This window comes from Sardina pilchardus, chromosome 1 (genome assembly GCF_963854185.1).
Source record: "Sardina pilchardus chromosome 1, fSarPil1.1, whole genome shotgun sequence".
Lineage (NCBI taxonomy): Eukaryota > Metazoa > Chordata > Actinopteri > Clupeiformes > Clupeidae > Sardina > Sardina pilchardus.
The window spans coordinates 20,754,756-20,768,323 of record NC_084994.1 but is presented as its reverse complement, the minus strand read 5'-3'; the positions used below and the strand labels follow the sequence as shown (position 1 = coordinate 20,768,323).

At 40.7% G+C, this 13,568-nt stretch overlaps 1 protein-coding gene across 1 annotated transcript; it reads left to right on the top strand.

Moving 5' to 3' along the window:
• Positions 1-1,485: 1,485 nt before the first annotated feature.
• On the top strand, positions 1,486-11,885 carry LOC134077126 (GTPase IMAP family member 9-like). Its single transcript, XM_062532539.1, has 3 exons — positions 1,486-1,498; positions 5,253-6,238; positions 11,853-11,885. The coding sequence occupies exons 1-3, from the start codon at positions 1,486-1,488 to the stop codon at positions 11,883-11,885; spliced, it is 1,032 nt and encodes a 343-aa protein (XP_062388523.1).
• The last annotated feature ends 1,683 nt before the right edge of the window (positions 11,886-13,568 follow it).

Below are 13,568 nucleotides of genomic sequence, written 5' to 3'. Positions count from 1 at the left end.
ATCATTGTCCCCATTGACTATATTCCTATATATTCCTATATTGCATATGTCACAGGTGGTGGGGGTTGTAATCAACTCGCCAGTCAGCCTGTTGAAGGCAAATTGGCTGAATGTATGCAAAGACTTGCAATAGACATGAACAACCTTACCAGAAAATATATTCCCCACCCATTTCCCAACAGCCCCCCAACCCACCCCCCAACACACACACTTATGCACAGTAAAGGGCCTATGTCACAGGGGCCAGGCAGACAAACCAGAAGCACAGCTTCATGTGATCAAAAATAATTGTCTCATCAATCTGTCCTGACACTATTGTATGTCCACATTACAGACTGTGTCCTATTATGTATTTAGAACCTTACTTAATCCAGTAGTAAAATGAATTAAATTGAGCAATATAATGGATATCACACCGTTCTGACACTAGATTAGGCCAATAACTGAGGTCAGAGCAGGCTCCTATGCTCCTCAGGGTTATTTGGGATCAGGGACAGGGGTCCTGTGTTCTCCAGGTCAAGCATTGTATGTTTCCAGGGTCCTCCAGCATTATAAAGCACATAGTAGATACCCGAATGAGCATAGGTCCCAGGATATAGGACACTGGGGACATAGAGCCTTATGAATATGAGGCCTTTGGAGCAAAGGGACCAGGTAACTTAGGATGTCACTTCATGTGTGTTCACTAATTCACGGATGGGATAAATGCAGAAACCAAATTTCTTGTGTACGCAAGTATACTTGGCTTAAAAACTTGATTTACAATAATAAACAGACAAACGACATGTCTTTTTGCAACATGTGGTTGTTGCATTGTGGTATATAGTTGATATAGATGATATAATGGCTTTTCTATGTCAACATAGTGAGGTTGTTCATGTCTATTGCAGGTCTCAGCATACATTTAGGCATTATGCCTTAACAGGCTGACTGGCGAGTTGATTATACCCCCCACCACCTAGTTTGTATATGTGACATATGTAAAATAGTAGTCAATGAGGACAATGATTTACTGTTTTTGAGGTATGATTATCAAATCTGGACAGTCCTGAATTAACTACATATGTGTAGCTGTCTTTGTACTTCAAGTGGTTGACAAAGATATTAATAGAGTGCCGAAGTGTTCTGTTTTCGTAACTGCAGTGTCACTGGGCACTAACACCGTAGCATATAGACATGTGCTATCGTTTTGACCTGATAAAACCTCATAAATTGTTTAATTCTCAGTGGATATTTCACATCTTAAATGCCAGTGATGTATAAAGTACTAGAGATCCAGACTTGAGTAGAAGTACAAGTGCTCTATCAAAAAAGTGACTTGAGTAGAAGTAGAAGTGCTCTTTAAAAACCATACTTAAGTGGAAGTACTAAAGTATTAAACATGTTTTGTACTTAAGTATTGCAAGTAGTTTATTTTTTAAAATACTACTCAAGTACTGGAAGTAAAAGTAGAAGTATTGTGTAATTCGCTGATTTGCAAACGAGATGGGTGCAAAAGGTATCAGCACAATCGTTCAGTGCAGGCCCCTTGGCAGACACACGGGGGCCATAGCCTAGGCCCTAGACTAGGCTTTAAACATATGGTAGTAGTTAAACAAGGTGAATAAATATAACTGTATGGGTTTCCCAATGTCATTTGTAGGGGTGTTATGACCGATACAACTCACTTTTAATACAATAATAGGTATACAGAATCATTGATCATCTGTAGCCATCTATCTACAGTATCTATCTATCTATCTATCTATCTATCTATCTATCTATCTATCTATCTATCTATCTATCTATCTAATGCATCAGTCAGTAGCCATAGCATGAAAAATACATGATAAGACTATAGTGTCACAATTGTTTTAACATAAGTTAAGAATTTTGATACTGATTTGATATGGGAGCCCCACCACACAGTGGAGACCAGACATTACAAGGCATACTTCCCCACACTCTGAAAAGGTGGCTTCATATCATATGTTTGTATTTCAAACATTTTGAAATTTATATGAAGTTAACATTAGGCCTATTTATGATCTGCACAATTAGTTAAAATACATAGTATGTTGAGTATTTGATATTGATTTTTTATTTTGACTCACATTTTACACGATTGTCATATTGACTTACATTTATCTTTAATGTCAATTGTCTAATTGAGTGCCTGTCACTTTAAAAGAACATTAGAGTAATTAGGCCTCAGTCGTGGTAGGTTATCCGGCTAGTCTAGAATAGGCATAATGCATAGGAATATGTGGAGGTGATGCTTATGTTTTCTATGTAATCTATGTAGTTTAAATAAATGTTCTAAAACCAAACAAGTGGAAGAACACAATATTCAAGTAGTAGGCTAGTTATTGTGGGGTGCTACACAGACTGAAGTCGGAGACCAAGAAGAAATGTTGCAATTTAAAAACGGGATTACTCGAGAATGACTTATTGTACAAATGAATGCTTCTCATGTAGCCTAACTTCACCTTGATTTTCTCGCGAACCCTTAATTACAGCAACTATTTACTCCCATTGGAAAGCTAAGATCATGCTGTCAACAAGTGACACGCATCAGTGTGACTAGGACTTTGTGAGCAATCCGGAACGGATTTGTTCGTGACCGACACACCAGTAACGAGTAACGATGGAGCACATAAAAAATGTATCGGAGTAAAAGTACTATACTCATCAAAAATATGTAGTGAAGTAAAAGTAGAAGTAGGAGAAAAAAATAATACTCCAGTAAAGTACAGATACTGCATTTCAGTACTTAAGTAGAGTACTTAAGTAGTTCTACTTCGTTACTATACATCTCTGTTAAATGCTGATGGCTGTTAAGAGTGGCATTTTTTCTTGCCTAAAAAATGAAGCCAAGATACGTCCGTAACCGCATACTGTGAAGCTATATGCAGGTCTCTTTTATGGAGGGAACCCATGTTAAAATAATCATGTTGGTATGAGTATATGTTGCAGTATGTGAAATGCACGCTCTGCATTTTCAACAAGTCATTGTTGTTGTATTTAATAGGTCTTATCTTATGAAATCAAGATGGCATTTTGATAAATGGAAATGGAAATTCATGCCCAAACAGTGTCTGTCATGACATCCAAAAATTCTACATCAATACAGGATTCAGGTATTGCACAATATCGACACTTTACTGTATGCATCATTTTAAAATGGAAGAATTTGTTAACCCTTAGATGCATAGGCTACCAATACCTACACTCTTCCATGAGTGGGGTCAAAAATGACCCCAATTAGAATGCATGCGTTTTTTGCTGTAATCTCAAATAATGTCTCTCATTTTGGTTAAAGATGATGATTTTTATTATATATTTGTCTAAAATGTTTTTATTTCATGTTGGACATATTGATGCATCACTTTAATTAACATTTTATTACAAAACAGCTTTTAGATAGGCAAAAAAGGTAAACATCCTAAAATTATCTCAACATAGGTGAATAGGGTAATTTTTTTAACTTAGAGATATCTTCATGAAACTTTACCAGTTGAATACTCACATAAATAAGAGAAAAAAACGTATTGCAAGTTTTCTGTATTTATGTTTAAATATGCTAATTAGGACGTGTCTAATTAAATATGCGCTGATTTGCATATATGTTTTGATGCAAAGAATCTGACCATTGGAAAAAGCCAGGTTGAAAATATTTTTTTTGTAGTGTTAATATATCAAATAAAAAAACATTTACAGAGGTGATTATGAATATCTTCTTTTGTTATCCAGTAAATCAGAAGGTACTGCCAATTGGCTTAAAAAAATGGATTTTTGCCCTATTTTTAGGCATAAAAAGTCATACAAATCAGGCCAAGAACGCTATATCAACAAATCCCTCTGTAAATATTGCTTGGTGAATTCTGCTTCACAATTATAGGAAGAGCGGACATCGAAGGATCAAAAAGCGACGTCGCTATGAACGCTTGGCCGCCACATTATATGATGATACTTAGATTTATGTTGTTGTGTAAAAATAGCCTTCAGGATGGTGAAACTGCTGACATGAGATGTGATAATCAACAGTAAATGTATACCTGACTGCCACAGTTGATAAAAATCAAAAGATCCTTGGGTTAACTTTTGAAATTCCATAGAAAATGCTTGGGGTCATTTTTGACCCCACCTATGCGGATCGGTGGTACTGATACAAAACATTAAATTACTTTAAAAATATAACAGTTAGACACAAATCCAAATGGCCTCATGTCAAAGACAACCTATTTGAGGAATACATAGAAGGTTAAATGAAAAAAAATTAAAATGAAGAAGATACTGCAAGAAAACAACCTCTGGGGTCATTTTTGACCCCACTTATGCATCTAAGGACAAAGGACAAGGACAAGCAACACTAAAGCACTTTTCCTCTGTCGCACACACACTATTTGTTTATCCAGCAAATAACAGACAAGGTAGAATATGTTGCATGATGTCATGAAAGTATGATGTATTGCAACATCGAAGCAAGTAAAATTTGTAGTTTCTGATGTCTCATTTCATCGAACTACAGATACAATACCCCACCTCGTTAATTTACATACAGTAGTGCGGTTATAGCCGATAGAGGGCCGCGAAGTGAAAGCAGAAGTGCCGTTCACCCTGTTACGAGTTGATGAACCGCTGAAATGATTTTGGAAACATTATTTTAAGGTATGAAAAACTTTAGTGTTGCTTTAAGAAAGGCATAAGAATGGACAAAAACAAACACTGTATTGTGTTTTTTTGTGTGTTTTAACATCCTTCAACCAGGACAGTACAATTACATTGACATTTACTCATTTAGCAGACACTTTCATGTATACAGTAACTGAGGACTAACATTCAGGCTACATGCAAAGGAGACCTGTGATTTTGTTGTTTTCTAGGACTTTAGAGGAAAAAAGACATAAAGACAAAGTTGTATGGTTGTGGTGAGTGAGTGAGTGAGTGAGTGAGTGTGTGTGTGTGTGTGTGTGTGTGTGTGTGTGTGTGTGTGTGTGTGTGTGTGTGTGTGTGTGTGTGTGTGTGTGTGTGTGTGTGTGTGTGTGTGTGTGTGTGTGTGTGTGTGCGCGTGTGTACGTGCGTGCGTGTGTCATTGTCAGGAGAATCTCTCAATTCTCTCTCAGGGTCAACTTGTAAGGAAGGATTCATGTTGTCTAATAAATGCCCTTGCCGAATAATTGTCCTTATCTGTCTAGTTTAATTCTGTTTACCTCGTCTGGCAGAGAAAAAAACACAGTGTGTTGATAACTCTTCTGTTTGTGTCTCCACAGTGCCTGAATTGAGGATTGTGCTGCTGGGCAAAACTGGGTTAGGAAAGAGTGCATCAGCAAACACCATCCTGGGGAGGAAAGTGTTTAAATCAGAGTTCTCATTTGAATCTGTGACTCAAGTGTGTGCTACAAAGGGGAAACAAATTGATGCTACACGGATTAGTGTCACGGATACCCCAGGGTTATTTGATACCGAAAAGACTAATGACGAGCTGAAAGGAGAGATAGAAAAGTGTCTGAAGTTGTCCAAACCTGGGCCTCATGCCCTCCTGCTGGTGCTCAAGTTAGGTGTGACATTCACAGAGGAGGAGCAGGCAGCAGTGTCGTGGATCAGGGAGAACTTTGGTGAAGAAGCTTTAAGAAAGTTTACTATAGTGCTCCTCACCCATGGAGATGTGCTGGAGGGGAAACCAGTGGAGAGCTATATAGAGAAAAGTCCTGCTCTCAAATCTACTGTGAAACAATGTGGAGGTAGATATCATGTTTTTAACAATGACGAGATAGACCGCACTCAGGTCCTGGAGCTCCTGAAGAAGATAGAGGTCATGGTGAAGAGCAATAGAGGGGGGTACTACACTAGAGAGATGTATCAGGAGGCTCAGAGAAAGATAGGACCTGGTCTACAGGAGACGAGAGGGACAAAGAGTGGACCCTCTACCTCCTCATGTAAAGAATATGAGAGTAGGATTGCAGAAGAAAAGAGCAAGAGACAGAAACATGAGAAAGAACTACAGGAGGAGACAAAGAAGATACAAGCAGAGCAGCACAAGATAAAAGAAGCAGCAGAGACAAAGGCAGCAGATGAGAGGAAAAGGAAACAAGCACAGGAGGAGAAAAAGAAGGCATTAGAACTTCAAGAAAAAGAAAAGCAGGAGAAGAGGAAGAGAGGGGAAGCAGAGAAAAAGGCAGATGAAAAGAGAAAGAAAAAAGAAGATGCACAGAAAGAGGCAGATGAGGAAAAGCAGAGGAGATTAGAGGTAGAGAAGGTCAGTGCAGAAGAAAGAAAGAGAATACAGAAAGAGTGTGTGGAGGGAAAAAAGAAGCCATTAGAATTTCAAGAAAAAGAAAAGCAGGGGAATATGATGAGAGGGCCAAAGAATAAATAAAGAACAGAGAAGATGCACAGAAGCAGGAGACAAGAGGGACAAAGAGTGGACCCTCTACTTCCTCAGGTACAGAACATGAGAGTAGGATGACAGAAGAAAGGAGCAAGATACAGGAACATGAGAAAGTGCAACAGGAGGAGACAAAGAAGGTACAAGCAGAGCAGGAGAAGATGAAAGAGGCGGGACACTATCTGTTGAGATATATAAGGAGGCTCAGGGAAAGATAGGAGGAGAAAGAGTGGACCCTCTACCTCCTCGGGTAAAGAACATGACAGTAGAGTAGAGAAGGAGGAGAATGTAGCAACAGACATACTGTAAATATGACAGAGCCGCAGATTCATCTCATACAGAATGATGAAAAGAAGGTACATGTAAAACCCAGACCCTATAAGTATGAGAGCAAAGAGGGAATGGCAAACAACATGTAAATAAACTACATGAATGGAAGACCACAGACACTGCACAACCGGTTTGCAGAGTGAATGCATTTTTAACTGATGTAATGTAAATGCATACTGCATATTGTGTATAATGCATATTGAATTGAAATTGCTCCTTAGAGATAATATTGACATAAGTATTATGTATGTATTATGTAATATATGTAATGTATCTGATGATTGGGATTAACTTTGACCTGTAATAAAGCCATGATTAGGTAATTACAGCCACAATTAATGTATGGTGTGTTTGAATTGCAGATTTTACATTGTGTGTTATTACAGTGCATGTAATGTTTTGGGCTTTTTGCTTTTATTCATAGGACAGTTGAGAGGGACAGGAAGCAAGCGGGAGAAAGGGATGGGGTGGGATTGGGAAATGATCGCAGGTCGGACTCAAACCTGGGTCCCCGTGGGCACTCGGAACCGTAGATAGCACGAGCGCTGTAGCCTGTTGCGCCACAGTGCCTCCCACTTGTATAGTTTTTGAACTATTAATTGAACACTTTCCCCATAGACTTAACATTGGGCTGATGACATCACAATAGGGCTGTTAACTACGTGGCACTATACATACCGGTAAATCAAGTGGTTACGGGATGTGATGACATGGCCTCTTCAGACCAACATTTGAAGAAAAGGTGGTCCTCTTAGGCCCTACGATTCTCAAGATATTCACCGAAAACAATTCCACCCTACCCTTGCTGCGCGGCGGTCATAATAACCTTGTGTTTGGCTTGGTGTTGTCGGATAGCGAGATGCTGGTCAGTTTGCAAGCTGTGGAATTATAGAATTTCCCCTGTAGCCACTACTAAACTGTACGCTGCCAGTGACTTGTAATACTTGAAAAAAAACAAAAAAAACAGGTAATTGAAAATGTCTGGGTTTAAGTGCAATCATCCACTGCAGATTGCAGGTTGCTACAAGTGTGAATTCCACCTCACAATCTGTCATATGAACATTGGTTGAATACCCTTTTAGATATTATTTTCCTTGAACTTTCCTCTGCCAAAGTCAATGGTGCAACCCCACGGACAATACGAACTTGGAAAAATGGCATCGCCAGAGTTAAAGACATTATAATGCCGAGAGACTAATGGCTTTCTTCTCTTTTTTTTCTTTTAAATTTGACATATCTGTGCTGTGTTGATGATTTGCTGTTACCCATGTGGGAAGGGAGGGGTGGGGGTGGGAGGGCTATGGTCTACTTTGAATTGTATTTGTATATGCATTAATAAATACCAAAAATAAAAGTTAAAAAAAAAAAAAAAGATTGCAGGTTCTCTGCAAGTTTCTCCCAAATAAGTCATGCTGCTCGGTGCATTAGCTTCTCCCTGTTCTCTCCTATGGTCCTTTATCCATTTTCTTTTCTTTTTTCTCTTTTAATGACCACACAGCCAGGCTGGTGGAATTGGTTATCAGTACTGCTCTTGATACAGGTTCCAACATTGGGCTACATTATAGTGTAACATACAGTCTACAGACACATTCATACATGATACATACAATAGATACATAAGGGTCATACTAAATTAATCCATAACAGTCCCCAGCGTTTGGAGTTCAGAAAGTGTATTGCTGTGGGAATGAAACAGTTTTTGAAGCGGGATGATCTGGAGGTGATTGTCCTGTAACGCCTCCCAGAGGGAAGTAGCTGGAAGGCGTAGTGTGTCAGAGATGATCTTGTGTGCCCGCCGTAGTGTCCGTTTGTGGTGGAGTGATTCAAGAGATTGTAGGGGTGAACCAATGATTTTGGATGCTCTGTTGATGATGCACTGAAGTTTCTTCCGGGAGAGTGTGTCAAGACTGCCAAACCAGACTGTGATGGATGTGGTGAGGATGCTTTCAATGATGGCTGTGTTGAAGCGAAGCAGGAGATGGGACCTTAATCTTCACTTCAAGAACGCTCAAAAAAACGTATTGGAAAAAACGAAAAAAACTGCAGAACTGCACTTACAGTTTTTTCACAATTGCTAAAACCCATTTCCAAACTTTTTCTCAAAACTAGAAACACTAACCCCCCAAAAAACAAATAATCAACTCAAAACAGTTGAACACCTGTCCTCAAAATCAAACCATGTCCTGAAATCATTCACAAAGCAGTCACAATGACAACACTGCTGAACCGTCATAACACAATATGCAGGGATGCAAACACACATGTGGTCAAAAAAGAGAGAGCCTCGGAGCGGGGGGGGGGGGGGGGGGTGTAGGTGTGCTTAGGTGCGCAGTGTGGCGCCGGTGGCCGTGGGGTGGTGCATTATGGGTATCGAGCATCTTGGAGGAAGGCCTATATGTGGGTGCTTCTCAAAGTCAAGGATTGCTCCTTCCAAGCCACTTTTTCAAGGACGTTACGTCATCAAATCTCGTCAAGCACTGTTCCAAAGTCAAGGATGCTTTCAAATTCTAGCAAGTGCTGAGTCCTTCGTTCTGAGAATTTCGTAGAATTTTGGAGGATGCATCGATGGATCCTCGGAGTGAAGAAATAACCCACAATCCTTTGCGTATTGAACAACTAGAAATTTTCTGACGGTGCGGTTTAAAAAAAAAGAGAGAGAGGGAGATGGAAAGTAGATGCAAAGAAGCAGTGCGTGTTAATGTAGGCTAAATATGATTTATCAAGTGTTTTGTTAATGCCATCGTATATTTGCTCAGGCATTTATCAAGTTATTGTGCATATTCATCATAGGCCTAAATGCATATGTCAATGTGCATGAACAAGTTGTGATAGACTTGTTATTAATTTATCTCAGAATTACGCCCAATAGGCTACGAACTTTGTAGAAGTTTAACATTACCGTTGCTGTTGCCAATTACCGGTATAACTTTCCATTGACACTAACATAATTATAAACTACGGATTGTGATATGTGAAGACCAAGTCGAATGTGGAAATATTGTAGGCTACTCCAAAAAGTTTATTTAAAGGAACATGCAGCTGCAGTTGTCGGAACTCCTGTAAAAGCAGCACAATTTCCACGGTTCTAATTAAGCGCGCAGCCGGAGCCTTGCACAATTGACGTGCACTTCCACACTCGCTAGGCTGTTCCATTGCATGTGATCTTGACGGCTGGAGGGGGTACTGGGAAGGTGTGTAGCCTTGTCTCTCTAGCACTCGACTTGAAAGAAAGCATTCTATCAAGGACGAGCTCTTGACTTTGAGAAATACCCATGGTCACTACGGTGAATGTAGGGGGGTCATGATGTTCAGTACCCTGCCGAAAAAAAGCCATTGTAGTAATGTTTGGGCACTGAAATCTTAAAAGAACGCCCAGTGCAACCTTTTTTTGTTTTGTCCAAAATGATTTTTGCAAATTGCAAAATCCCCCTAAACTTGCTGTTTAGGCCTACATAGCCTATTAGCCCATGCCTACACATTCTAAGGTTTCAGTGAAATATTGGCACACCACTAACAAAACAATTACTGCCAAATACAAACAAATGATGGGAATACTATTTTTTATATAGCTCTTCTCAACATTGCTTTATTGTGTTCTATATTCTATACTATAGCTATTCTTTATGCAAGTCCCATATACACTCCTACAAGGTTTTTTTTGTCAAGGCAGGTTGCTGCACTGCCAGCTACATCTAATCCAAACATAGTAGGCCAATAAAAAAAGAGGATATAGTTAGTTGGTAATCTAAATGCAAAAAATGATAAGGGCTAAACCAAAATTATGCTAATCGCGATTAGCCATATTGCTACAATTCAAACGATGTTGACATAAATTAACAACTACTACAATAAGGCCATGATTTCCAATACAACTACTAAACAACATAACATGACAAATTAGCCTCACTCACGTAATTGTCTTCCCATAATAGGCTAAGTAGGCATAGTCTAAAAAACAATTCTAGGTTATACTCCACAGAAAACAGGTGTGCTCCTCCCGACACTTAAAAGACAAAGGCTATTTTTGGATATGTTACGGTAGACACAGAGCTGTTTGATCTGATCTTAATCCTGATTTTATTATTGATGATATCAGCAGAGTCAGCTTTTATAACCCATCCAGAGGTGTGCATGACGAACTTAACTTTATCCACATGGCAAGCGGAGGACATGCGTAAAGGTGCGTAATCTGGTTATCCATAGGCAAAGTAGCCTTCTACCGTTCTCCGTCGCTGCCCTCAGTGAATTCTTTGATGTCATTAGATGTTTCCCCTTGTCACATGCAATTCAATGGACAACTTCGAAGTAGAAAGAATTGTTTTCTTCTTCATTTACTGCATCTCAATTATCTACAGACCCCCCCCCCCCCCTAAAAAAAAACTCTTCGGATTTGCATGATTCACACAAGTCCCACAAAGCGACGTGAAAAAAGCGGGAGGCGCCGAAAAGCGAGCTGTTTGCATCCCTGAATATGTCTAAAGTGACAGGCATTTCTAGCGGCAAAAAATATGTTTTGCCTAGCGGGATGGTCTAGGGTTGCACCGTTAAGGCAATCCTGCGTCCAACACCAAGTCAGTCAGTCCAATCAGAACGCTCTATCTGTGTACGGAGTCCTTGAGCCCGCCTTAGGACGGTGACGACAGAGCTGCATTTACAGTTGTCTATGGCAGCCCTTCGCGTTGCATATGAACGCGCGGGGGCACCTTCGGCTTCCTATATAGCCAAGGGGGCTTGACCATGCGTCCTCGTTCGACGCGCTCGTTTAAATCAGCTTTGGAAGAGTTAGACTTGGGCTTTTCTTTGAAGGTTGAGCAGAAAGAAGCACTCAAGTCATTAGTTTTAAAGAAGGATGTATTTGCCGTTTTACCGACCAGCTACGATTGGTCTCAAGTGCTGGCCTATTATGTGCAGAGGCAGTTTGAAAGACACTGGTTCATCCCACCCACAGGCTTCAGCTCTGTGAATGGTCCGACTCCAGACTATACATTTCTGTATAGTTTGGCTTGCCAGGCTAAGGCATTTCAGCACTGTACATGATAAGTATTTTACAGCCCCTACCCTACAATGCACATTAATGCCTCACTGATTTCTGTCTGTCGGTTATAGGGGGTACTTGTCACCCTCAACTGTTAAAAACATGGTGTTTGTGTCACAGGTAGGGGTCGCCACTGGCACCCACCCATTCTAGAGTTCGACACAGGGGAGCATTGACCACACCCAAGCAATAAGGTAGACAGAGGCAAGGTGAAAACAAAACAGAGAATTTATTCACTAAAATACACAATTAACAACGGGGGGGAAGGGAGTGGGTCCGCGGTCGGCCCATAGCAGCCTGGAGAGAAGCAATGTGCAAAATGTGCAAGCAAAGCACAGCAATTAAAGTTCGTGTGTAGTCGACACAGCAAACGCACTCGTGAGCAAGCAGGCAGAGATCAGGGGCTTCCCTTGGACAGGGGGATCCACAACACGGCATAAACGTTCAGTAAAAGGTATAAAACGGTCCATTCTACGGTGCAGTATCCGGCAGCCTGCGACTGCTACTCACACTTCGGTTCAGTCCACATGCCCTAGGCAGAGGGTTGCTCTCCTTGCTTGCTGCAGCGTCGACGTGGGGCCTCAGACCCAGCGCGCAATTCCCGGTTCCTTGAGACAACTTGGGCCTAGCCCCGCGCTCGCCTCCCAGTCCGTCGGGAGGCGCCGTCGCCAACGTGGTCCAGTCCGCTCACCTGCCCGTCCGGCCGCTCCGGCCTTATCCTGTGTGTGTCCTGTGTGATTTGCCAATCACTGCCCCTGCTGGCATACCTCACACCTGCAACTCATTGCCAGTCTTGATTAAATGTTCATTGTTCGAATTAGTTCCCTGGGCAGCCATCTTGTTCCGGGCGGCGCCCCTCGTTTACCTTCCCCAAGGGAACAATTTGCAACAGTTAGTTCCCTCCCCAAGTCACCTTGTGACTAGGGCCGGGACTTTAACGCGTTAATTATGATTAATTAATTACACAAACATTAATGCGTTAAAAAAATTTACGCATTTTAATCGTATGCCTATTTATTTTTGCACCGCGGAACGTTTCTCATTGGATGAGTTTCAGACGGACCGATTATACTGGAGCACCAACTAACGCGCATGAGTTCAGTTCGGTTCAGACAAAACAAACCATAGTGGCACAGTGAACATGAACAAAGAAGCTGATGTGACCGCGTTGGTTGGCCCCGTGGATGGGAAATGTTACTAAAAACGAACGGATGGAAGCGTCGATAAGAGCATGGTTGTCTGCAACCTATCCAACAAGGAATTCGCGTATCACCACAGGTATCACCTCAGTGCAAAACATAAAGCAGCTAGCGTGGACAAAGTATTGTGATACTCCAGACACTTGAGGGAAACCTCTGAGCTTTATTTATTAAACAAATAGCAACCGAGTTGCTGTTACAGCCACAACTCACGCTTATAACAGTAATCCACCGCACCTAATTCCATGTCCAACTTCCATAGACTTAAAAGAAACTTCACACTCAGAACCGCATACAAGCACACACGCACACACGTAAACTCCACCCCCCCAGTTCCCCTTAAAGGGACACAACAATTTCATGAACTCAACTCAAGGTAACAGGTGACACACAATTAACAGGATATCACAGTATTATAGTTTACAGAAGGTCTACCTATCTATAGGCTACCTGAATTTCTGAAAATGTACTATTTCTAAATATGGTATTGCTACTCTTTATGGCAAAAATTTCACTGGTCTGTTGGACTTATTAATAAACAATATTTTAGTTGCTTAAGCGTAGGCCTATGTATTCATTTACGATTAATTAATTACAAAGCCTCTAATTAATTAGATTATTTTTTTTAATCGAGTCC

Coding starts and splice junctions, on each gene's coding strand:
- LOC134077126 (XM_062532539.1), top strand. Junction 6,239..11,852: donor GGAGATTAGAGGTAGAGAAG/GTCAGTGCAGAA, acceptor TTTGTGTCACAG/GTAGGGGTCGCCACTGGCAC.